The sequence below is a fragment of the Gadus chalcogrammus genome, chromosome 18 (genome assembly GCF_026213295.1).
Source record: "Gadus chalcogrammus isolate NIFS_2021 chromosome 18, NIFS_Gcha_1.0, whole genome shotgun sequence".
Lineage (NCBI taxonomy): Eukaryota > Metazoa > Chordata > Actinopteri > Gadiformes > Gadidae > Gadus > Gadus chalcogrammus.
The window spans coordinates 2,850,275-2,876,734 of record NC_079429.1 but is presented as its reverse complement, the minus strand read 5'-3'; the positions used below and the strand labels follow the sequence as shown (position 1 = coordinate 2,876,734).

General features: G+C 42.8%; 1 protein-coding gene across 1 annotated transcript; it reads right to left on the bottom strand.

The window, feature by feature from the left end:
* Positions 1–441: 441 nt before the first annotated feature.
* LOC130371562 (NACHT, LRR and PYD domains-containing protein 3-like) lies at positions 442–26,449 on the bottom strand. The gene is given in 17 exon segments (XM_056577389.1): positions 442–544; positions 1,620–1,827; positions 2,175–2,348; positions 3,588–3,761; positions 5,044–5,217; positions 7,930–9,076; positions 9,079–9,570; positions 9,573–9,761; positions 11,619–11,844; positions 16,495–16,564; positions 18,859–18,975; positions 19,061–19,177; positions 19,263–19,379; positions 19,454–19,570; positions 19,656–19,772; positions 20,075–20,171; positions 26,174–26,449. Coding segments are annotated over 16 exon segments (3,567 nt in total). The 5' UTR covers positions 20,158–20,171; positions 26,174–26,449; the 3' UTR covers positions 442–499.
* Positions 26,450–26,460: the final 11 nt, after the last annotated feature.

Sequence of the window (26,460 nt, the reverse complement as noted above, 5' to 3'; positions counted from 1 at the left end):
CTGAATTATAACAAAATAATAATAATTATTATAAAAGCACCAAGACAATAGTATAATTTATTAGTTGAATATAATATATTCAATATATTCAATTTACTTTTTGAACATAAAATAGACTGTAGAATGTAATTATGATTAATAGTTTCCTGATTATTATGGTGTTATGTCTAATGTTGTACAATCATCAGTCATGATATAATCACAGTAATTATGTACATTTTAACATACGTAAGATGCATGATTTGAACCATCATCTTCATTCCCAGAAGGATCTGAATGAACGGACGTCACCTCCTGCTGTGTGGATGGACAATCTCAATATTAAGTGTGTGTGTTGTGATGAATCAAACAGACACTTACACTTCTTTAGAGCTGGTTTCAGCCTGCACACTCCACCGTGCTCCACACTGGGGGGGAAACACAGGGAGTGCAGCATGTTGAAACAGTCCCCTCATCTGCTGTCTCATCACTTTCTACACAACATGAGTTACAGCGGCCTTTATAAACCCCTTCCTCTAGCAGTGGGTTGAATCCTTGTAGGAGACTTTGTCTCTTTATACGTTTCTCTTGTCCGTTCTGTTGTTAGGATATGTGAGATCTGTTGGTAGATGCTTTTGTGTTCCAATATCTATACTATCCGTACTTACTAGCCTAAGTTTGAGTACGTAGGGCGTTCCGATAAAGATTGGGCGAAAATAAGTGTACTGAAAGGACCCGGATGTTGTACTCAAAACGGTCAAATCGCGAAGCGTGTGGCGATGTACACTTTTCGTACTCAACGGCAGCCATCTTAGCTACGTAGCGGAAGAGGGCAGGGCCAGGCTGAGCCAACGTCTGCGCATTTTCCACGTAGCCTAAATTAATAGAGTCATTTTATAGTCTTTTATAGCTGCTAGGCGTAAAGAGTTCACCGTTCCAAGCGGGATGTTTATTGGTCAGTGCACCACAGAGTATTCGATTTGGAACAACACTGGCATCTGAAAATTAGCGCACTTAGTGAGTGCGGATAGTGTACTTCGTTTAAGTGTACTGATGGAAGTATGGATATTGGAACACGGCACCGTACTTGCTCCGGTGACGGTAGTAAGCCTAGCCTTTAATCATCTGCTCGTTCCATTCGCTTCTTCTGATAGCTTGTAACCAAAGACGTCTCCCGTTTGCCTTAAATGGTGTGCGAGTTGATGGTATCCTGTAAAACTTCTGCGTTTTGTTAGTCTTTGTGCAACCAACCGCACAACAAGACATGATTGCGGCTCTGGTCGCTCTCGTCTCTTTCTGCATGACATGCTCGTAGAGCGGGGAGTGACGTAGACTTATGATCCCTCGGAGTCCTCGGTCGCTAAGCGACGTCAACGTCTTTGGCGTGTCTTGTAAAAAGACACACTGTGTACATTTATTTTGCCATATGCTAAAGACGTGTCCCAACCATTGTTGGGAACGGCAGTTACCGTTCCTGAACGGCAGATGCGGTTCCTGAACGGCATATGCCATGGTATGTCAGTGGTTGTGGTGGCACTTACCGTTCCTAAACGGCATATACCATTCCTGAACGGCATATGCCGTGGTACGTCAATGGTCGCACATGCCACAGGCCAATAAACAATCTTGGCGTCTCTTACTTTGTCCCTGAGTGGTGAGCTGTCCTCTCCATACCTGAGAGTGTCCAGTCTCCAGCGTGGATCCTCCAGTCCAGCAGAGAGCAGCGCAGCTCCTGAGTCTCCTGGGTGATTGTAGCTCAGGTCCAGCTCTCTCAGATAGGAGGGGTTGGAGCACAGAGCGGAGGCCAGAGAAGCACAGCCTTCCTGTGTGACCAGGCAGCCAGACAACCTACACACACACACACACACACACACACACACACACACACACACACACACACACACACACACACACACACACACACACACACACAGTTTATTTATTCTATCTGGATGAATAAAGTTAAATGATACTTTATCGATACTTTATTGAAACACAGCAGTATTGCTCCATCTGAAATCAGGAAGAGGAAGTGGGTTTTCAAGGGGACCACAGCCTACAAATGAGTTATGATGCTGAACCTGTCAGGGATTTTAGTCACGCGTCGTCTGTTCTTTTAGATCACAGCCCACCTAGTCCTGGATCTTCTCTACATATTAAACAAACCCAAAGACACATTTAACCCTAACCCTGACCTGAGAGTTTCCAGTGTACAGTGTGGACTCCCCAGTCCAGCAGAGAGCAGCTTCACTCCTGAATCCTGCAGATCATTGGCACACAGGTCCAGCTCTCTCAGACGAGAGGAGTTGGAGCTGATAACTGAGGCCAGAGCTTCACAGCATCTCTCTGACAGCTGACAGCCATTCAGCCTTCACACAAAATAAACAAAAGATGTTAGGAATCGTGATTAAATGTTTTATTCAACTTTTCTAATTTGTTTTGCAAATGATTATAGATTAGATCTTCAAATGTTAGTTATATATTAGGTGTAAAATGTTGATACTAACAATAATACTAATAACAGATGTTCTGTATTTCTTTTTTGTGATCAATTTTTTATTTTATGATTTGTACAACAAACAGATAGACATAGAAAACAATTTGACCCAAACACAAATAAGACAACATACACCAATAAGGCATAAACGCAAATAAGACAACATTTGACATTAAATAGTTACACGTACACAAATGAGAACACACAACATTCATCAGCACGCACTCCCCCCCCCCCCCCCCACACACACACAGACACAGAAATTTGGGATAACAGATGTAAAGAAGTAGAAGAAGGAAAACAAATCATGGCTACTCCCCAAACATACTAACAATAAAGGATGACCACAAGTTGATGTTTTTAGCTTGCGCGCCATGCATGCTGGCCACAGATTTCTCTAACTTAGCCAGATCTATAGATATAGAATCTATAGATGTTCTGTATTTCTATTACTTTTATAGTAGTATGTATATTGTGTTGTGTGTATTGTAAGACATGTTATAAGTGTGCCTACGGATCTGTTTTTATGTTATTATAACGGCTATATTTAATAGTTTTATTTTGTTCTGTATTTCTACATATTAAATTATGTTGTTCTGTATTTCCATGTTGCAAAGATCTCATGGCATGAAAATGTCACATTCTGAGGTTCTCTAACAGTTCCCCTAGCATACCTATGCTCCCCCAGTAGCTAGAAATTTCGTTGGGTGTAAAGCGAGCACTAGGCATTCTGCTCCGCCTTTGAAAAAACAAAGTACAGACGCGCGGTTTTGGAATATTCCCCGTGTGTCCTCATAAGGGGAGATCCCACCTCCCCCTTCTCTGCCTTGCCAGCCCAGAGAATTTGGCCCGCCAATGAGACAATGAGCTACGACCGTGCGAGCGCCACGTGTGTGTGTGTGTGTGTGTGTGTGTGTGTGTGTGTGTGATTACACACACTGTAACACAAGTGTTGTACACTTCTTTGTTATTGGGATAACCGTTCTAAAGGACCTTTGGCTTTGACTCCCTGAAGTACATGAACCATGACATGGAGGAGAAAGGGATTGTTTTAAAAGTCTTCTGATATTGAACCTTGTGATGTAACTGATGCACATTGAGTAAAACTGACCTGAGAGTTTCCAGTGTACAGTGTGGACTCCCCAGTTCAGCAGAGAGCAGCTTCACTCCTGAATCCTTCAGATCATTGTTACTCAGGTCCAGCTCTCTCACACGAGAGGAGTTGGAGCTGAGAACTGAGGCCAGAGCTTCACAGCATCTCTCTGACAGCTGACAGTCATTCAGCCTTCACACACAAACAGAACATGTTAGTAACTGAGATTTAAAGTGCTTAAAAGATCCAACAAGTTCACAGGAGAAACATGGTGTAGCTAACGAACAGCACAGGGCCGCCATGGGGCAGCACTGGAGGGGAGTACGTCCAGTTATGCTAGCGCCTCGGCTCTCCTTACTGCTATCAGTGATCAGGGAAGTGCGCTACAGGAGATGACTGAACATTCAAACTCCCTTCAGCAGTCGCCTGATGGCCTTGTAGGGATCCTGAACTCTGTGTGAACAGAGTCAGACCTAACGAAGCGGAGGACTGCGAAGCAAAGTAGGGCCTTCAACTATCTCTAGTATTCCTTTTTTAAGGCTACAATTCCATAATTCAACCTTTCATCAAATTGCTTAAGCGCATTTGAAAAAGCCTAAAACACTAAGGGCACTTGCCATTCCCGTCTTCAGACACTTTTACCAGGCTTCAAAATCAAGGACGACTATGAAACCCATCTGAGGTTTTGCAACTCATCATATTCAATTGTTTTATGTTACTCTGTATTCCTACATATTCAATTGTTTTATGTTCTTTATTCCTACACATTCAATCGTTTTATGTTGCTCTGTATTCCTACACATTCAATCGTTTTATGTTGTTCTGTATTCATAAGATTTAAATCGCTTCATGTTATATATCTCTACATATTCAATCGTTTTATGTTCTGTATCTCTATATTCAATCGTATAATGTTGCTTGGTATTCATCCATATTGTTCTGTATTTCTACATCTTAAATGTTTAACTTTGTTCTGTACTTTATGTCTTCAATTGAAATTCTGAAGATAAAATATATTAAAGAATATATGTAAAAAACGATAACATAACAAATACCTTATACAGTCATGGCAACAAAAAATATAAATTGTCGAGTTCTTCCTATGAAAACCATACATTTAGTTTATTCAAACCGATAACCTTTGATTGATGCAAATACTGAGACTTCATTTCTTAACTACCACTGTCCTGTTAACAGGGGATTGTGGGAAGGCACTATTATTTATTTTGTGAGTATAATTGGAAAGTTGCAATGGAAAATTTGGGATACTTTTCATTTTTGCATCCCACATAAACAAGGTGTAATGTGTCAAATTGTACCACTCGGATACATGTGGTCATCAAAGATACTGAGTTATTAGCTGATATAGTTTTTTGACGTCATTTAGGAGTGATTCTCAAACCAGGGGGCAGTAGGTAAAGTCTTCTGATATTGAACCTTGTGGTGTAACTGATGCACATTGAGTAAAACTGACCTGAGAGTTTCCAGTGTACAGTGTGGACTCCCCAGTCCAGTAGAGAGCAGCTTCACTCCTGAATCCTGCAGATCATTTTTACTCAGGTCCAGCTCTCTCAGACGAGAGGAGTTGGAGCTGAGAACTGAGGCCAGAGCTTCACAGCATCTCTCTGACAGATCACAGCCATTCAGCCTTAACACACAATAAACAGAACATGTTAGCAACTGAGATTAAAAGTGCTTAAAAGATCCAAAAAGTTCACAGGAGAAACATGGTGTAGCTAAAGAACAGCACAGGGGGCCAACGCTGGAGGGGAGTACGTCCAGTGATGCTAGCGCCTCGGCTCTACTCGCTGCTATCAGGGATCAGGGAAGTGAGCTCAAGGAGATTACTGTGAACATTCAAACTCCCTTCAGCAGTCTGCTGAAGAACTGAGACCAGAGCTTTACAGCAACTCTTTGACAGATGACAGCAATTCAGCCTTCACACAAAAAAAAATGTTGGGAACCATGATTAAATGTTTTATTGACTTTTCTGATAGTTTAACAAATGATCACACATCAGATCTTTAAATGTTAGTTATATATTAGTTGAAAAATGTTGATACTAACAACAATACTAATTAATGCTGCAAGCAGCATTTTACGGGTGCCAGGCCTAAAGCCGACCAATAAGACCCAGTCAGACCATTAAGACCCTAACAGACAATTAAGACCCTGACGCAGACCATGACGACCTGGTCAGACCATTAAGTCTGCAACTATGTTAATTGATATAATTCCCCGAATCGCCTGATCTAGGTGCAATTTGGAGAGGCTGCATTTTCAGTTAATTGTTTTACCGCTCCCTATAGCCCGATGTCGAACAAGTTGGGGGTGTTCCTCTTGACCCATGTTCCTTTGACTGCACCAAGTTTTATGATGATTGGTTTAAGTTAGCCTTGCCTTTTGGCATTAAGTTAATTTTTGGATGATTTTGAGCATCTGGCGGCCATGATGTTATGTCAATCAACTTTATTTTACCTAAACAGTTGGAGCTTTGGTCCCCAACATCCACTAATTTGGTCCCGCTCCAATCAAACATTCCGTCTATGAACTGTGGTGATTTTAGTCACAGGCCACGCCCATTTCGATTCCACACCCTAATTGGAAATATGTTGAGTCTGTTTTATTCAGAATTTGATTTTGAACAACTTTTGTATGGGATTCAAGATCATAGCAGTCCATTTTAATGTTGATATAAGCATTTAAGTCTTTATGTGTTTTAAACCACACCCTTTTGAGAAGTCAATGGCTCCTGGGTGCTTCAATCTTTATTGTACAGACTTTGCTTTATGTCAGAATGAAGACATTGGTCCATAGATGATATGGGCTAAAGCAGGGGTTTCAAATTGGGTGAATGTGAGTCTCCCCTTAGAGTAGGTAAGGACAGCCGAGCCTCCCCCCCCCCCCCCCTCCAACAAAAAAAAAAATCCCATCCACCTGACCTAACACACGCCTCTTCAGTTATTGCCATCTTTTGTGTGTTCCAGGCAATGATGACTTTCAATAACTAATCAAAGGTAAATATTTTTTAATAGGTATTGTATTTGAAGAAATTTTATTGCCACAACTTTTTTAAAAGTGCATTCATAAACGATTCTTTGCAAAAGCAAATAATTTTCCAACTTCATGCAGCCTAAATGAGGCTACTTTTTATCAATCAACAGTAGGCCTATCCACAAGTCATAAACAAAGCTACCGACGACCCCCGACGGCTGAAATCGGCGCTGTGTGTCTGGGCCTTAAGGGCACTTTTTGATAGGAGATGGATCGAAAAAAATCAGCACAATGGACAGCTCTCTGATCAATGAACGACAACGGAATGTTATGAGAGCAGAACAGAATCACATATTTTCATCAAATTTGTTAACGATTTCAGCCACATAAATCCTCAGATTTAAACAACTTACAATATGTCCCACCACCTGCAGCCTGATCTATATTTGTTTTTAATAAGGGTCAGTGCGGGAAACCCACACTCACATAAATAGGTGGAGGTGAAGGGGATTAGGACTTTCATAGCCTTTGTGGAGATCTGGGGGAACTCGCTCTCCACAGAAAACCAGAAACGCATTCAGGATCATATTTCCTACGATTTTTGCTGGGTCCCGTCTCCTCCCTTAATGCTGACTTCTGGTGATTTGGGACAATCAATAGAGCTTCATACAGATGTGTATTTTTGCTTTGCGTGTTGCGTGTCTCGCATCCCCTGTGGCTCTTTGGCGCCCCCCAGGGGATGCGCGCCTCACCTGTTCAAAACTGCTGGGCTAAAGGTTTGTCTATGTCTAAAAACCTAGGATCCTTAGGGAACTGAGTGTTTTTAACAAAGTTCAAGATATTCATAAATGTATCAAAATAAAGTCATAGGTTCTTGAGTTATATTTGTTCTGCATGGGGATATGCTTGTGTTAACAAAGTTTCATGACTTTTCGTCGAAGCGGTTATGAGATATGTTTGTTCAAAGTTTGCATTTTTGGACTGTTGCTATGGCGCCACCTTTAGGCCAATCAGTGTATTATTTGCTCTCTTTCAAACTTGAGTCAGCCTCTAAAGCCAAAGTAAGTTTCATAAAAAGCGTGCGAGTGGTTTAGGCTGTGTAAGTAAAACATGGCGGAATAATAATAATAATGAAACTATGAATTACAATAGGTTGCCGTCGCACTTTGTGCTTGGCACCCTTTTAACAGTTGTTTTGTCATCATAATATTACTTTTATATTAGTATGTATATTGTTTTGTGTGTATCGTAAAACATAATATAAGTGTGCCTACAGATAAGTTTTAGAGGTTATTTGAACTTTAATAGTCTAGTATTATGTATATTTTGTTGTGCGTATTGTAATACATGTTATGAGTGAACCTACAGAGATGTTTTGGAGGCTTTGACCAATGGCAGCAGCCCCAGTAGAGCCTCGTCAAAAGCAGAGTATTTCTTCAGGTAAAACACGTCCAGCTCCTCTTCTGATGTCAGTACGATGAAGACCAGAGCTGACCACTGAGCAGAGGAGAGAGATTCTCTGGAGATACTTCCTAATGTCAGGTACTGTTGGATCTCCTCCACTAGAGAACGGTCGTTCAGCTCATTCAGACAGTGGAACAGATTGATGCTTCCCTCTTGAGAGAGATCTCCACCTATCTTCTGCTTGATGTAATGGACGATTTGGGTATTGCTCCGTGACCCTCTTCCTGTCAGTCCCGGCAGGACTTTTTTAATTTGATTGCCCAGTAATGTATTTGCTCCTGGTCCCAGAAGACCTTGTAGCAGCATCTGATTGGTCTCTAGAGAGAGGCCCAGGAGGAAGCGGAGAAACAAGTCCAGGTGTCCGTTCTCACTCTGTAAGGTCTTGTTCACAGCACTCTTGTAGAGGAGGAGTTCCTCTTCCCTGGAGGTTGGCTGTTCTTCTGAGATCAGATTGACACCAGTGTTGATGTAGCACAGAAAGACATAAAGGGCAGCCAGAAACTCCTGGATGCTCAGATGGACAAAGCAGAACACCCTATCCTGGTACAGCCCACACTCCTCTTTAAAGATCTGGGTGAACACTCCTGAGTACACCGAGGCTGCTCTGATATCGATGCCACACTCTGCCAAGTCTGCCTCGTAGAAAATCAGCTGACCTTTCTCCAGCTGGTTAAAAGCCAGTTTCCCCAGAGAAACAATGATCTCCCTGCTCTCCGAACTCCAGTGTGGATCAGTTTTAGTTCTCCCATGATACTTCCTGTCCCCCTGTATGGACTGAACCCTCAGGAAGTGGCTGTACATCTGAGTCACGGTCCTGGGCACCTCTTCTCCTCTCTGGGATGTTTTGAAGAAGTCCTCCAGAACTGTAGCAGTGATCCAACAGAAGACTGGGATGTGACACATGATGTGGAGGCTTCGAGATTTCTTGATGTGAGAGATGATATTGCTTGCCAGTGTCCCCTCTCTGAATCTCTTCCTGAAGTACTCCTCCTTCTGTGCGTCATTGAACCCTCTCACCTCTGTCACCATGTCAACACACTCAGCAGGATCTGATTGGCTGCCGCAGGGCGTGTGGTTATCCAGATGTGAGCAGAGGGAAGCAGGACTCCCCTGATGATGTTTGTCAGCAGCACGTCGACTGAGGTCGGCTCTGTGATATCAGTCCAGATCGGGTTGTTCTGGAAGTCCAGAGTAAGTCGACACTCATCCAGACCATCCAAGATGAAGACTACTTGGTCATGGTCGTATCTGTAGATTCCTGATTCTTTGGTTTCAACAGAAAACTGATGCAGAAGTTCCACTAAGCTAAACTCTTTCCCTTTCAGTAAATTCAGCTCTCTGAAAGTGAGGAGAAATGTGAAGTCTATGTCTCGGTTGGCTTTGCCTTCAGCCCAGTCCAGAGTGAACTTGTGTGTTAAGACGGTTTTACCAATGCCAGCCACTCCGGTTGTCATTATTGTTCTGATTGGTTTATCTTGTCCAGGTAAGGGTTTAAATATGTCTTCACATCTAATTGGTGTTTCCTCATAGGCTGGCTTCCTGAAGCCTTTTCAATCAGTCTGACCTCATGTTCCTTGTTGACCTCTCCACTGCCTCTCTCTGTGATCAAGAGCTCTGTGTAGATCTCATTCAGAGGTCTTTGCTCTCCTGCTTTTGCGATTCCCTCAAGCACACACTGGAACTTCTTCTTCAGATGAGACTTGAGTTTATGTTGGTACTGGGCAGCAACAGCTCCTAAATCACAAACCAGAAGACGCATGCTATACATATGTCCAAACAATAGGACTGGTGTAATGAAGTAAGTATTCTAAATCCTACTTCATATGGATCTTATAACTTTGTTAGCAGTGCTATCATTTTTGAGTATCAGCTAGTGGTGCAACGGTTCACGGGTTACCCGTGATCCGTATGGATCAACCCTCACGGTTCGGGACGAAATTGATCCGCGGATCGGCTAATAAAAAATAGAGTTGTGCGTTCACTTGATCAGCGCTTGTTGAAAGGACAATTCCGGTATTAACAACATCATCAAGTATTGTAGCGAAATTCAGTTTCTGTTGTGTTTTATTTGGCGTTCCCTAAATCCCATTGAAACGGTAACCGGAACCGGAACCGGACATGTTTATGTTTGGTTGTAGTCTTTTCGCTCGGTTCTCCGTATCAACAGTACGGCTAGAACCGAGCGAAAAGACTACAACCAACCCCCTTTGCAATGAGCAATGAGTCTTCCATCCGAAATCAATGGATTTACAATGTGCCAAATAAAACAAGACAGAAACTGTATTTCGCTACCATACTTGATGAAAAAAAAAAGATGAGGATGTCTGCATTGCCTTTGGAGAGTGTAGACTTTAAACTCTCCCCAGGCAATGCAGACATCCTGAATTGTAAATCCAGGGTTAGGGATTATTTACTATCCATGTTAAAAAGAAGAAGGAATAATGCCTCAGATTGCAATTTTTTTAAATATTGACTATGCTTACAGGGAAACTTCACCAATTACCATTAAGCTTTGTATCGTTAGAAACACACTCATATTTTTGAATGGTCGTGCAGCATTCCCTTATTTTCTGGAGAGACTGGAGGGATCCGTATCGATCTCCAACACTTCCTGTTTAAGATGACGCAATATGACGATTTTTGCGTAGAAGTAAATAGGAGGTGTAAGAGGGGAGGATTCTCGTAAGACTACAAGCACCCACTGACGCTACAGACCTATTAGAGCAGTGCCAGTGGGTGGGACTTCACCAGCAGAAACTAACATCCACAGCCTCTGAAAGAGGCTGTTGATAAAACTGAAGTACAATGGCGGAAGGTACTGGATCTGATATAGAAGATGGGGATTTTGAAGATCTGATGCTCGAATCAGATGTTCGTGGCTACCTTTACGAGCCGCAATATAGCGACGAGCAGCTGAGGCTGATAGAGGAACGGGAGGCGGAGATCTAGATCAGCGGGAGTGGCCAGCGAAGCTGTGCATCGTGGTGCATGGTGGGTGTTATTGTCTTCAATCCACAAGCGCCAAAAAGTCACTTTCTGCCTTTTCTCGGTCAAGACGGCACCAAATTAGAATTTTATTTTATTATTCGACTACATATAGGACCCAATTTTAATACATATTCATGCCTCCACCGGTGAAATGCTCCTTTAAAGGAAGCAGGATTATTACCTAATTTTTCACTTTATTAAGTTTTTACACATTTTAAGATTTTATTTAAAGTCACATTTGTCTTATTATCTTTATTGTTGTTGATCCGAAAATAATCCGACCCGTGACTCAAAAGCCGTGACACGATCCGAACCGTGAGTTTTGTGATCCGTTGCACCCCTAGTATCAGCAGAAAGTGACTTCCTAACCTGATATAACAAGATAGTAGTGCATCTCTTCCACTGAGTAATTCTGACATTGATCTGCAGTATAATGTTTAACATACTTTAACCTAATACCCCCACCCTACATATCTGGATCAAACCATTCAATTTGATACCCCTACAATAACCGTACATGTATGGATCAATCAATTTAACCTGATGGCCCACAATAACCCTACATATTTGGATCAAACCATTTAACCTATATGAGTATCTTACCACTCCACAGCATGTCGGCCAGTTCCTCCTGGTTCATCTCCATCAGGCAGAGCTTTGTGATGTCTACCACTCCCTCTATGGCGCGCCTCCTCTGCTCCTCATTCTTACCATCCTCCTCCTCCTCTTCCCTCCGACTCTCTGAGCATTGTGGGTAATCAGAGAAGAGATCCCTCCAGAGCTTCTTCAGCTCCTTGTCTAGAAAAGTATGTGCGTTCTCCTCAGCCCTCTGTAACAGAACAAACATCAAGGAGAACTTTACTTTGAACTAACTGAGGACATCAGAAGCATCTGTCCTAGATTAACGTCTCGCTGGTCTAAAGAGGGAAGCCTGGAGACTATTAGCACCACAAGAGATGCTGTCAATGCTCACATAAAGCGGGGGCACCGCTAGAGATTGCGGACCCTATGAAAGAATATAATGGGCCTCCAACCTAGCCATCCCACCAGCCTGGAAAACCCATTTGACCACCCATAGATTGATAGACTGGTAGCTCTAGTGTAGCCTAGTGCTAAACATATGGAGTTGGTTCAGCTCAGGAGGTAGACAAGTTGTCTTGTAACCGAAAGGTTGCTAGTTCGATCCCCAGCTCCCCAGAGTGTTGATGTGTCCCTGAGCAAGGTACTTAACCCTAACCGCTCCTGACGAGCTGGCTGTCGCCTTGCATGGTTGACTCTGCCGTTAATGTGTATTAACCGACGTAAGTCCCTTTGGATAAAAGCATCTGCTAAATGCCGCAATTGAAATGACCCAATACATTGATGTATGAATGTCAGAGGTACATGAGTGGCATCTCTCATTATTGTTCTTTCTTGCAAAAAGGCTTTCTTTAGAAATTCATTGACATTCAATGCCGTTTTACATTTTTTTCAATATGTTCCCAAAGTTTGTCAGGCACCTTTTCACCACTAGAGGTCAGTATTCACAGATCTACCCTGGCTGCATAGTAGTTAAGTAGAAGGAAATGAGGTTAGGCCTTGCTGCTGCATTAAAGGCACCCAGTGCAACTTTCGAGGCTTAAAAATAAACATTCAATTTCTAGTCTTTTTTACACGTAGTAAGTTTCAATAACTCCATACCATTACATACAGACATTTAAGCAGCAAAGATGAGACGTCGTTGTGTGGTGAGAACTGATAGAAAATCGATAACAACAACAATGCCGCCATTTTCTTTATTTTTCGTAACCTACAATAAATAAAGCTGTCACGACACAGAACGGGAATCAATAGCAGATCAAAAAAGGGTTTATTTCCATACAGTCCAGCGGGCAAATCAGATTCCAGGTACATGCAGGGTTCGTAAACGGGCAGGCAGGCAGACAGATACTGACGGACAGCTACAGGCAAGAGATCCAAAAACTGATAGCCAGAAGGCTTAATCCAAACAGGCAGGGTTCAAAACTGGGAAGACCAGAAACTATAGTCTCTCTTTAAAGAGCTTCACGCTAGTCGCACTCACGTGGCAGTCGGGTAGCAAACAGTACCTAACGTGACGATCTGACAAAGTGAGCAGAAAGGGCAGCGTTTAAATACTCCACCAATCAATGCAAAATGAGGGACAGGTGGACAGAGAAAATGGAGGGCACAAACAAAAGGCAGGAAGTCGCCCAAATAAGGACATGGGTGTCACCCCGGACGCATGACCAACACATGGCTCCAAACATAAACAAAGTCCAGAATTATCACACTCCAACAGGTAGGGGGAGACAAAAACAACAGTCCATGCGAGAATCCTGACAGTACCCCCTCCTCTACCAACGCCTCCTGGCGTTGACCGTGGTGGGAGCAGGATGCTGACGGTGAAAGTCTTTGATGAGCGAGGGGTCAACAATGTTCCGGGCAGGGACCCAGCTCCTCTCCTCGGGGCCGTAGCCCTCCCAGTCCACCAGGTACTGGTGGCCCCGACCCCGACGGCGGACGTCGAGCAGGCGGCGAACTGTGTAAACCTCAGACCCATCAACGAGTCTGGGGGGTGGTGGGGGTTTGGGGCCGGAGTTGGGACCCGGACGGCAACACTGGAAGGGCTTGACACGGGACACATGGAAGGTGGGGTGGATGCGGCGGAGGGCATGAGGGAGGTTCAAGCGAACCGCAGAGGGATTGACCACCTGGGAGATGGTGTAGGGGCCGATGAAGCGTGGATTCAATTTTGGGGAAGTCACCTTCAGAGGAAGGTCACGCGTGGAAAGCCACACCCGCTGCCCCTGGGTGTAGTGGGGAGCCTTGATGCGGCGACGGTCTGCCTGACTCTTCATTCTGGTCTGTGAGCGAAGAATGGCGGCCCGGGTTCGCCTCCACGTTCTGCGACAGCGTCGGATGAATGTCTGTGCTGAGGGAACCCCAACCTCCTCCTCCTGGGTCGGGAACAATGGAGGCTGGTAGCCGAGGCAGCACTGGAACGGTGACAGACCAGTTGACGCAGATGGCAGGGCCGGCCGAGGACGATGGGAGCAGTTGGTGAGTCTAACATATGGAACACTAGGTTCTCTTGATGATTGCCAGAAATGAGTAGACTCACCGGGGGCGTGACATGGGTTATCTGGGAGAACCTTGCTCCGGTTAGTGCTCTTGCCTCCAGAGGCGTTCTCAGCTGGGCTGGGACGAGGTGTAGCTCAGAGACCAGGGAGGTGTCCATGAAATTACCATCAGCTCCCGAGTCAATAAGAGCAGACACGAGGTGGGAATGAGCTCCTGTAATGAGCGTGGCAGGGACAAGGGTACGGATGGTAGAAGAGGGATGAAGAGGAGTGACGCTCACCAGTAATCCCCCCTCTACGGGTGAGCGTTGCCTTTTGCCGGGCATTGGGCGGAGTAATGGCCCGGTTTACCACAATACATGCAAGAATTGGTGTCCCTTCTTCTCTGTCTCTCGGCTGGGGACAGATGGGTACGGTCCACTTGCATGGGCTCTGGTAGGCTGGGGTAAGCTGGCGCTGGCAGGAACGGGAGAGGGGCCTCCGAGGCGGGTGACCTCGGAGGAGGGCGGAGCTCACGCTCCCCGGCGCGCTGCTTCAGGCGTTTGTCCACTCGGATGGCGAGCTCAACGAGGTCATCAAAGGTGGAAGGCAGCTCACGGGTGGCGACCTCATCCTTGATGGCCTCAGAGAGTCCATAGAGGAAGGCATCATACTGGGCATCTGGATTCCAGCCACTGGTGGTGGCGAGGGTGCGGAAGTCTATTGCATAGTCAGAAGCAGACCTCTTGCCTTGACGGATCTGCAACATCACTCGGGCGGCCTCTCTCCCGTGCACCGAGCGATCAAAGACCTTCTTCATCTCACCTATGAATGCCTGATAGCTGAGACAGACTGGGGAGTTGGAGTCCCAAACCGCAGTTCCCCACTCTCTTGCACGGCCCGCCAAGAGGGTAATGACATAAGCAACCCGGGACTGATCCGACGGAAAGGTGGCGGGCTGCAGCTGGAACACCAGCGAACATTGTGAAAGGAACGATCTGCAGGTTCCAGGTTCCCCGGCATAAAGTGCAGGAGCTGGCAGACGGGGCTCTCGGAACAGGTTACCAGATGGACCGGGTGGGTCGGGCGGTGTCGGCAGTTGAGGCTGGGGTGGCCGCACCAGGGCCAGTTGGACCTGCTGCAGCTGGGCCGCCAAGTCTGTGATGCTGGTTGCGATGGCCCCCAGAGAACCTTCAACTGTCTGAAACTGGGCTTGATGTCGACCGAGAAGCGCTCCTTGCCTCTCCAGCACAGCCTTCACCTGATCCAGATCTGCTGATTCCATCTTGGTCAGATCGTACTGTCACGACACAGAACGGGAATCAATAGCAGATCAAAAAAGGGTTTATTTCCATACAGTCCAGCGGGCAAATCAGATTCCAGGTACATGCAGGGTTCGTAAACGGGCAGGCAGGCAGACAGATACTGACGGACAGCTACAGGCAAGAGATCCAAAAACTGATAGCCAGAAGGCTTAATCCAAACAGGCAGGGTTCAAAACTGGGAAGACCAGAAACTATAGTCTCTCTTTAAAGAGCTTCACGCTAGTCGCACTCACGTGGCAGTCGGGTAGCAAACAGTACCTAACGTGACGATCTGACAAAGTGAGCAGAAAGGGCAGCGTTTAAATACTCCACCAATCAATGCAAAATGAGGGACAGGTGGACAGAGAAAATGGAGGGCACAAACAAAAGGCAGGAAGTCGCCCAAATAAGGACATGGGTGTCACCCCGGACGCATGACCAACACATGGCTCCAAACATAAACAAAGTCCAGAATTATCACACTCCAACAGGTAGGGGGAGACAAAAACAACAGTCCATGCGAGAATCCTGACAAAAGCAGGCTTCCAGTCAATGGAAAAATGGCTTCTCCCCACCGGCGATTGTTGTTGTTTACGATTTTCTATCAGTTCTCACCACACAACGACGTCTCATCTTTGCTCCTTGAATGTCGATATGTAATGGTATGGAGTTATTGAAACTTACTACGTGTAAAAAAGACTAGAAATTGAATGTTTATTTTTCATTGAATGTTTACATAAAGTTGCACTGGGTGCCTTTAAACAATCCTCTTTTCATTGATTCATATATATAAGTGATATAGATATAGATACATAGATATATATAAATTAATTTCATGTTTGATGAAGTATTTATTTAATTGGTATAAGATTCTATGATTCACTAGGTAGCTCAGTGTTAATGGGCACCAAACTAAGGTGAATAAATAAAAACCGTTCTCTGTATAAACTGGGTGACCAACTGTTGGTCCTTTTCCTCCCTCTCAGCTTTCTGTTTCTGATCCCCTGACTTCTTCCTCAACGACGACATGTCAAACTACTGACTAGTCTGTTCTCCGTCTGTTCTTAGGTCACCGCTGAGAGACCTGAAGTCAAATGTCTTGTTTCATTTACACACCTTGATCAACTCTGTTTGATTCTGCAGTACAGATTGAGCACTGGAAACCTTTGACCTCTCCTGGGATCGCCTGTGGAGAGAACGTACACACACACACACACACACACACACACACACACACACACACACACACACACACACACACACACACACACACACACACACACACACACACACACACACACACACTTTATTATATCTGGATGAGAATACCTCATACTAAAGTAAAAAGGTCAATAAAGTATTCCTTCATTATGAAGGACAAGTAAAAGCTTCATGATTATATTTAGATCACAGCCCTGCTCATCACCATGTCTACACTAATGGTAACTCCTCAGAGTTACATAACATATAACAAATAACATCCATAACATACAGACAGTGACCCCTAACCCTAAATCTAACATCGGCTGGCCAGCGCTCTGTCAACTATAACAACCTGTTAACTCATACCAGATTAGCTGTTAACAAGACAGCAAAAAAACAACAACTCCCCTTCAAACTGCCAAAGAATTTAAATCCTCCTGAAATCCTCTAAAGTTCTGTTCCTCCTCTGGCCTCTCATCCTCCCATCTGTGGTCCACTGACAAGGTGACCACAGCCTACAAATGAATAATGATGCTGAATCCGTCAGGGATCTTAGACACATGTCGTCCGTTATTTTAGATCACAGCCCACCTAGTCCTTCAACCTCCCTACATATTAAACAAACCCAAAGACACAAATATTTCCTGAATGGTCAATAAAACTACTGGTTTGTTTAAATTTCACTTCATGAGGTTTTCTAACATTAATATGAGTTCCCCTATGGTCCCCCGGTAACTAGAAATGGCGTTAGGTGTAAAACGAGCACTAGGTATCCTGCTCTGCCTTTGATAAAGCAAGGCTCAGACGCGCTGATTTGAAATTTTCCCTGTATGTCGTCACATGTCGCCAATGAGACAATGAGCTATGACCGTGCGGGCGCCACATGTGTGTGTGTGTGTGTGTGTCATTACCAGTGTTGGGAAGGTTACTTTTCAAATGTATCAAGCTACAGAATACAGAATACATGCCCAAAAATGTAACATGTAACGTATTCCGTTTCATCACTCAATCTGAGTATTGTATTCTGAATACTTGCATTACTTCCACATTGAATTGCATTGTATAAGTGTAGGAATGCGGAATCAAATCCTGCTAACTAAACAGGCCTATTCTGGTTTGTTCTTCTGTTCGAACTGGCTGAATGTGTTAGGCCCAAGTCTCCCTGAAAGTTAACTATTTTATATAATTTGCTGTAGTGGAACAAAGACTATAAGGGTATGTTCATGCAAAAGACATTTGCTATTACATCTAACATTTATTTCACTGAGCTAAGTGCATAGGTGTTGCCTATGACAGACAGACAGACAGACAGACAGACAGACAGACAGACAGACAGACAGACAGACAGACAGACAGACAGACAGACAGACAGACAGACAGACAGACAGACAGACAGACAGACAGACAGACAGACAGACAGACAGACAGACAGACAGACAGACAGACAGACAGACAGACAGACAGACAGACAGACAGACAGACAGACAGACACAGAGAGAGAGAGAGAGAATCGTTCAATCATCTGCATTTTTATGTGTTTTCCAGCATACGTTTTATGTGGGTGTCTGTCCAAACCGCGACATGGAGGAGAAAGGGAATGTTGCCCATGATGTCAAGAGACAATCACGGGCAACAATCCCTTTCTCCTCCATGTGGCGGTTCAGTCTACTTCAGATTGATGTGGAAGTGGAAGAACCAATAATAATATCGTCTGGAGGCACACACAGCTTTTGGCCGTGATAATATATATTATGTGATATAGATATCTATGCATAACATGATATTATTTAGATATAGAGCTCCAGGTTTCCTGCCGGAGCACCCGGAGTGTTCTACAATATTAACAGAACACAGCCAAAGGCTGTGTGCGCCTCGCCATTGCGATACATCCACTGTAAACAGAGCGCATGGTACCGTGGCCGCAAGATGCTCAGGGCCACACCCCCACCCTCCACCTTGACCCGCCTCTAAAAAATGGCACGTTTGTGGAAAGCTCATTGTGGGACAGGCTCGTAGTGGCTGTAATTCTGCACCATGGCTGAATTTATTGAACGTCATTAAGTACTGTATTAGAGGCCTACTAACAGCTATATAAAAGCATTCATAAGGTAGCATGCCATGTGATCTTTAAGGTCAGGAGGTTGACCCTTAGACCAGTCACTCTTTATGGAGACACAGCTAGGTCCAGGGGAGTCTTCTCTCTCTTGCTGGACTCTTCTAGAAAAATATGAACTAGTTTTTTGGGATTTTTCCTAGTAATCTTTGACAAATCCTTACCCTTCCTTTCTGGAGGGGCGTGAATCTTTAAAGGTCAAAGGAATTCCCATAGACGCGTCACTCTTCATGGAGACACAGCTGGGTCCAGGGGAGTCTGCTCTCTCCTGCTGCACTCTTCTACAATAACAAGAATCATATCTATGTATGGGTTTATGGGTATTTGACAGATGCTGTAGTTTTATAATCTTTGACAAATCATCACCTCTTCTCAATAGACTGATTTCCATCTTTAAAGTTATGAGGATAGTCCATAGAGATGTCACTCTTCATGGAGACACAGCTGGGTCCAGGGGAGTCTGTTCTCTCCTGCAGCACTCTTCTACAAAAACAAGAATCAGGATATATGGTCAGGATCAGGATATTTGATAGATGCTGTAGTTTTATAATCTTTGACAAATCATCACCTCTTCTCAATAGACTGATTTCCATCTTTAAAGTTCCGAGGATTATCCATAGACCAGTCACTCTTCATGGAGACACAGCTGGGTCCAGGGGAGTCTGCTCTCTCCTGCTGCACTCTTCTACAAAAACAAGAATCAGGATTTATGGGTATTTGATAGATGCTGTAGTTTTATAATCTTTGACAAATCATCACCTCTTCTCAATAGACTGATTTCCATCTTTAAAGTTATGAGGATAGTCCATAGAGATGTCACTCTTCATGGAGACACAGCTGGGTCCAGGGGAGTCTGTTCTCTCCTGCAGCACTCTTCTACAAAAACAAGAATCAGGATATATGGTCAGGATCAGGATATTTGATAGATGCTGTAGTTTTATAATCTTTGACAAATCATCACCTCTTCTCAATAGACTGATTTCCATCTTTAAAGTTCCGAGGATTATCCATAGACCAGTCACTCTTCATGGAGACACAGCTGGGTCCAGGGGAGTCTGCTCTCTCCTGCTGCACTCTTCTACAAAAACAAGAATCAGGATTTATGGGTATTTGATAGATGCTGTAGTTTTATAATCTTTGACAAATCATCACCCCTTCTCAAAAGACAGATTCCCATCTATAAAGTTATGAGGATGATCCATAGAGCTGTCACTCTTCATGGAGACACAGTTGGTTCAGGGGAGTCTGCTCTCTCCTGCTGCTCTGGGCTTCAACACAACACACACACAGCTTTTACTCAGACTAATGATGGAGTCATGATATCGCTGCTGAGGTCTGAGATGGACAACAGTCACAGACAGAGAGAGATCCTCTTCTTACCTCTTAGCTTTGCTCTGGCGGCCATGTTCCCCAGACGGAGTGGTTTTAGAGGCAGGACCCCCCTCCTCTCTCTCCTCATCCATAGTAGACTGGAGACCTGGACGCAAACACAACTATACATTGTTTCTGTGGATTCTATTTAAGTACTGAACGTAAGTACTGGAGTGAAGACTTCCTATCCTCCTCTTGTCGGACATACACACACTATCACTCTATCTTATCTAGAGCTACACACTCTATCACACTCCAGTGGCGGAGTGGTAATCGGGAGAGTCGGGAGAATTGGGTCAGAAGTGGGTCGTTAACGTTTCGGGGACGTCGGGCTGATTACTGCGGGTTAACAGTATTGCGTTTATAAAAGCTCCTTGATGCGCCATCCGGCCAGCCTGAGTTGTGCGCCCGCAGCCTCTCACTCACTGCCTCCCAAATACAAACACACGTAAGCACTCACAACCTGTTAACCTCACAACCAACTCTATATTTGCAGAGGGGAGGGGAGTAAACTAGAAAATGCTTTTCCTGCAGATATTGCGGTGGGTGCTGCTAGGGGGGGGTTGTGTGGTTGAAGATGTTTTAGTAAGGCCACATAGTTTAAGAAGTAAAGAAATGTTAATTGGAGCTAACTATGTGAACATCGCCACCACCAACAGTGTAACAAATAGCTATTCAGGTTTGAATACATTTGAGATAAAATAGATGATCTTTGTGTGCATGTGTGTGTGTGTATAGTGATGTAACGGTTATGGGTGTAACGATGTACCCCGATAAAAATTTCAAAAACAATTACCGTTTGTTTCGAATAAAATTATTATCTCAGTGGATAGCCGCGCCGGCGGTGTGGAAACTGTGTGCTTAAATCCTTTCCCGCGCTTCATCTGAGTCTCATGAAGTTGCCTCGCAGGCGCACTGTGTAGCCTACAAATGTTTTTAAGTTTCTTGAAGTTGGAATCATGGGTGCATTTCTGGCAAAAATCCTGTTCAATATTCGCTGAGAAGTATTCGAATAATATTCGAAAATCGGTCAATCAAGAACCCCCCACGCACGGACGCACGTCCACAAGCACCTCGGATACACTCACACACGATGATGGTACAGAGAGGATTTTATGATTTGTATGAAATCAATCTGTTTATTTCACCAACTGCGCCATCAACATTCAACAGCAAAAAAAATCCAACGTGGGCTTAGGCAGATAGCCATACATGCGCCGAAAACAGATCGCTATTTATTTATTCATTTTACTGAACACCGCCTGCATGAAGGTGAACTAGACGTGTCAAAAAAATAACTTCACACGGTGTGTCTTTTCACAATTTGTTCAGCAGAGAAATAGTCCGCCAAAGACGTTGACGTCGCTTAGCAACCGAGGACGCTGGGGTTGATAAGTTACCGGACTACTTGCGGAGTGACACGATAGAAAAAGATAAAAAAACATTCCTTGACAGCGGTCATTATATGCTTAGCAATGGTGAATTATCAAAAAACTATTCACCACCGGAAGTTGTGAAGGCCCATGCAAGTGAACGGAGCGTTCAACAGCATTGAGAAGAGCCGTGTAATAAGTAACGATAGTCACATTCATTATACGATATTCAACGTGACTCAGACTATTCGACACGATCGTTGCCCATCCAAGAGGACTAAGTCTGAAGTATGGGCATATTTTGGGTATTATAAGAACACTGAGGGACAGTTGATTGAAGACAGTCATCCTGTCTGTAGAACGTGCAAGAAGGTTTCATTATGTATTCTATTGATGTGAATCACATTTGCAATTTGGGAGTTAACTAGGGACAATCATGCAATTAATCATGCTAAAATATTTTAATTGATTGACAGCCCTAGTTAAATTCAGTATTTTTTTCTCATGACAAAATGTCCCTTATGAACTATGGAAGAACTGTCTAAAGGCTCTATGACAAATTATTTATTTTCTTCTATAGAGAAAGCAGTAAACAATTATTTTCTAACCTAATGAATACATTAATGCTGGAAGGTAAAATCGCTCCATACCACTGAACAGGGGACCAGTGTCATTTTGTAGAGGCTTAGAGGGGACTTCTGTCATTGTGTACAATCCAAGTGGGAACCATCTTTTCTGTCTAACAGCACAAAGTTAAAAACAAAATTCTACAAATTAAACCTCCTTTGAAGGTCTGTGTACTATTGTGCAGGTTCCGACATATGCTGTAGGTAACTCCATCAAAGAACAGATGATAGCTTTAAGGCTGTTCAAGTGCAGGGAACAGGGATGTTGATTGATTGAACAGTGATAACCTGTGGTAGTTAAAACTGAAGTCATGTTATTGTGGAAAAAGATAATTTAGAAAAAACTGTCCCGTACATAAGTTCACATTCAAAGAACAGACAAACTTTGTGCTCCAAAATATAAAGATGTTCCCACTTGGATTGTACAATATGACAGAAGTCCCCTGTTAAATTGTATGGGGCGACACTCACTCCTGCATGGGTCTATTCATAAAGCCTGGAAAAGACGAAATGTAATCCTCATCAATAGATCATGTGACAAAGTTTGAGAAGAAAAACATATTTGTTGATTGTTTCAGAGATGTTTCCTGCTATACCTCTGTGCAGAGGGATATGAAAATGTTGTCCCCCTCAAATTATTCCGCCAGTATCTTTCGTCGTTTCTATATCAGATGCAGATATGGCGTCTGACATGAACATTATCCAACAAACGAAGGATAGGGGGAAAACTCACAACAGAACTTTCTCCCGAGCATGGCATGAAAAGAAAAATGGCTATGTGGTTGCTCAAAGAGAAACGCTGTGTTTTGTTTCCCATGTCTACTTTTTCAAGCAAGTGTGTGCACTGGACAAGGGGATTTATGGACCACGGGTGTGAGGTATATAATAATTAGTGGTGGGCATAGATACAATTTTTTTATCTAGATTAATTTTGGAATTAATCTAGATTAAAACGGCAAAAAATCCTTTCGTTTACCTTGACAACTGTCAATTATACTTGGCAACGGTAAATTATCAAATATAATTCAACTCCGGAAGTGGTGAAGTGAACGGAGCATTAACAAAAATAATTGACAGCTGAACGTTGGGAAGGCCCATGCAAGTGAATGGAGCAGTCTCTAGCATTGAGAAGAGCCGTGTAATAATCCATAATAATGTAAGGCTTAGAAGTTAAATATTTGAAAGTTGTAGAATAAATTAATATGATTTATATTGGAGTTAATTTGCTAGAAATGTACTTACAATGTTGAGTCAGTTAATCATTTACATATTTATGTTACACAATTATTACTTATAATAATTACTTATTACTCTCTGATTCCCTCACGTTTACCTCAGTCTAAATTCTAGCTTCTGATTGGTTAGTTCAGTCACGTGATGGGTCCGAACAAGGAAGTGTTTGAAAATAGATTAACGGCGATATTTTTTTTAATCGCGCGATAAAAGTTTCGCGTTAACGCAGCCGTTAACGCCGATAACGGCCCACCACTAATAACAATATATAATACAATATTATATATGTATATAGGGTTAGGGTATATATATTAAAAAAACATAAATTGTGGGTGTGGTCATATGCCAGTAGTTTTCTACCCCACTGAAATGCAGGGTCACCGCACGCTACTGCCCAGACCCTTAAGAGGATATCAAATGGTTTGCAAGTAGAAATGCGGCCTGGAAACAACTATGTAAAAATAATGACAAATAAAGATTCAGCAGATTGTCAACAATGCAAGGGTTAAGTCAGCTAGAAGATTGATTTAACCCCAAAAGGCCACTGTTAAACCACTGGAAAACCGATTTCTTCTACTATGCTCCGCTGTAATTCTTTACCATCTTCCATTTTAATCGTGGCCTGCAAACGTATCCTTTATTTGTGGATTTCTTTCTGATTATTACACAATTGATCAAGTAATGAGGAACACGTACCGGTGAATAGAGAAGTGAAACAATGTCAAGGCGGGCACACAACCCATGCAGCAATTCATTTCACATTGATACTCAGAAAAAGGGATCAAGTTACTTTGCAGAAGATGATTATACATGGCCAACTTTAAGTTACTAAAATATGACTTATTGTTAGACATAATACGACTCAGCAGAGACTAAGTAGAATGAGCTCGGCTTAGACCAGCTACAAAATCGTATGGCCTCTTACACTGTAATATAGGAACAATAATTATTGTTATTGGGCTGCCATGATTTTTTTTTTAAGACCACAGCTTAACAATTTTGGGATACAGAGACAAATGTGCAGTTAACTTGGTGTTCTTATACACATTAAATGGAAGTGAATGTTGGTTCAACTTGGAGTAATCTCTCAAGAGCCATCTGCCTCTTTAATAACAGGTTGGCTGTCAATTCCCTACTATTTTCTGTATACATTTTGAACACACACATATATATATATATATATATATATATATATATATATATATATATATATATATATACACACACACACACACAGTCACACACACATATATGCAAAACAATGGCCGCTTAATCATGATCACTGTTGATCTAATAAAGCAGATGAAAAAACTTTCTCAACTCGGTGAGGATGAATGACAAATGGAACTTAGATTTTGACATGAAAATAAAAGTAAAATAAATGAATTAAAATGGCAGGCACACATCCAATGATGCTTCTAGAGACAAAAGCTTCAGAGCACTAAGATGTCAGAAGCAGTGAGAAAGTCACAGAGACAGTGCGTGGTTGTGAGCCAAAGGACAGAAATGTAAATTTATACTGCGATGCTCAAGCTTAACCTTCATTTGTGGTTTCCTTTTGGATTATTACACAATTTACCAAGTAATGAGGAACACGTACTGGTGAATAAAGAAGTGAAACAATTTCAAGGCTGTCAAAAATTGCAGAATCGCAGAAATTGATGTGAGAGTTTGCATGAAGTGGAAGGCACACAACCCATGCAGCAATATTTTTTAAATATTTTTTTAAACATTGTAGGTATTATAGTCATAGTTTTTCTTTAGTCCTAGCTAAGCTCTTTATTCAACAGGGTTGACTTTGAATAAAGGTAGTGGTTGGAAAAGAGTATAAGCTTCCCACTTTTACTTGCAGCATGCAGTTAGCACAATGTATCAATCAATATTTGAAAATGTTTTCCTGGTAATCCTTATCAGGGGTACAAACAATGACAAAATTATTTTCTTATCTAAGACAAAGGCTTGTTAGTAGACAAATAATTTAGTAATGCATATAATTGAATAAACTAAACCCGGCATACCTTTTTATTCAGAATAATATGCATTTTTAAATAAAGGGCGTCTTTCATTGCATGAAGTTATGTCTGTTTTACTGTCTGCTGTACCCTAGTCTCTTGTGATCGAGGGAATGTGATCTCAAACCTACTTAAATAAATATTATATATATAAATTAGGGAATATCTTTTGAAGGAAGACTGTTCAGTACAGTTCCACAGACTTCACGAGGAGGGTCTAAGCTTTCCATGTATTACTGCATGCTTGGGTTTAGGGTTAGTCAAACATAGGTCCTTGAGAGCCCCATTAGAGTAAAAAAGCTTTACCGTTTAAAAAAAAACATTTTACGCACAAGCAATTTTCAGTTTATTCGATTATATTAAAGGGGACATATTACGATAACAACACTTTTCCTGGGATTTGGGGTGTTGTTTTGGGTGTCAGGCACACACACACACACACACACACACACACACACACACACACACACACACACACACACACACACACACACACACACACACACACACACACACACACACACACACACACACACACACATTTAATTATGGACAATAATTTATTTCCCTTTAGATCCGACAGTTATAAACCATCATTAACCAATGTTACCAATACAACTCCACAATAAAAGTCTGGTTCTGTCCGGTTCCCGTACCAAAGGATCCGTATATAAACGCGCTCCACACATTAAAACTAGTTATTGTTGTTCTGACCCATACTCCTTCATTTAAATCAGCGCCTCTTTTACACCACAAACCTGGAAACACTGAACTTGGACTGGAAAATTAATTTAGTAAGAATACATTAATACAGTAAGAATACCACAAGTCATCTGAAGAATACATGAATTCAGAAAATGGTACCTTATCTTCTCCGTGATGAATCGTGTGCTGTCCGTGTAGAATGGAAAGATAGAAGCAAAAAAACAAGGAAAGGAGGGAATAAAGAGATTTAGGTGTTCGCCAAAATCAAAGTTTTTTAGAAGCGAGACAGAACATTAACACGATTTTAAAGGTTCTAAGAGTAAACTGGCAACTGCGTCACATCGTTTATGTGAATAGTGAAACTACTAAAGTAATGGCGCATTCATGTCTAAGTTGGATTCCTTTATTCCTCCTGCCGTCTTTATCCAATGAATGATCCCCAACGT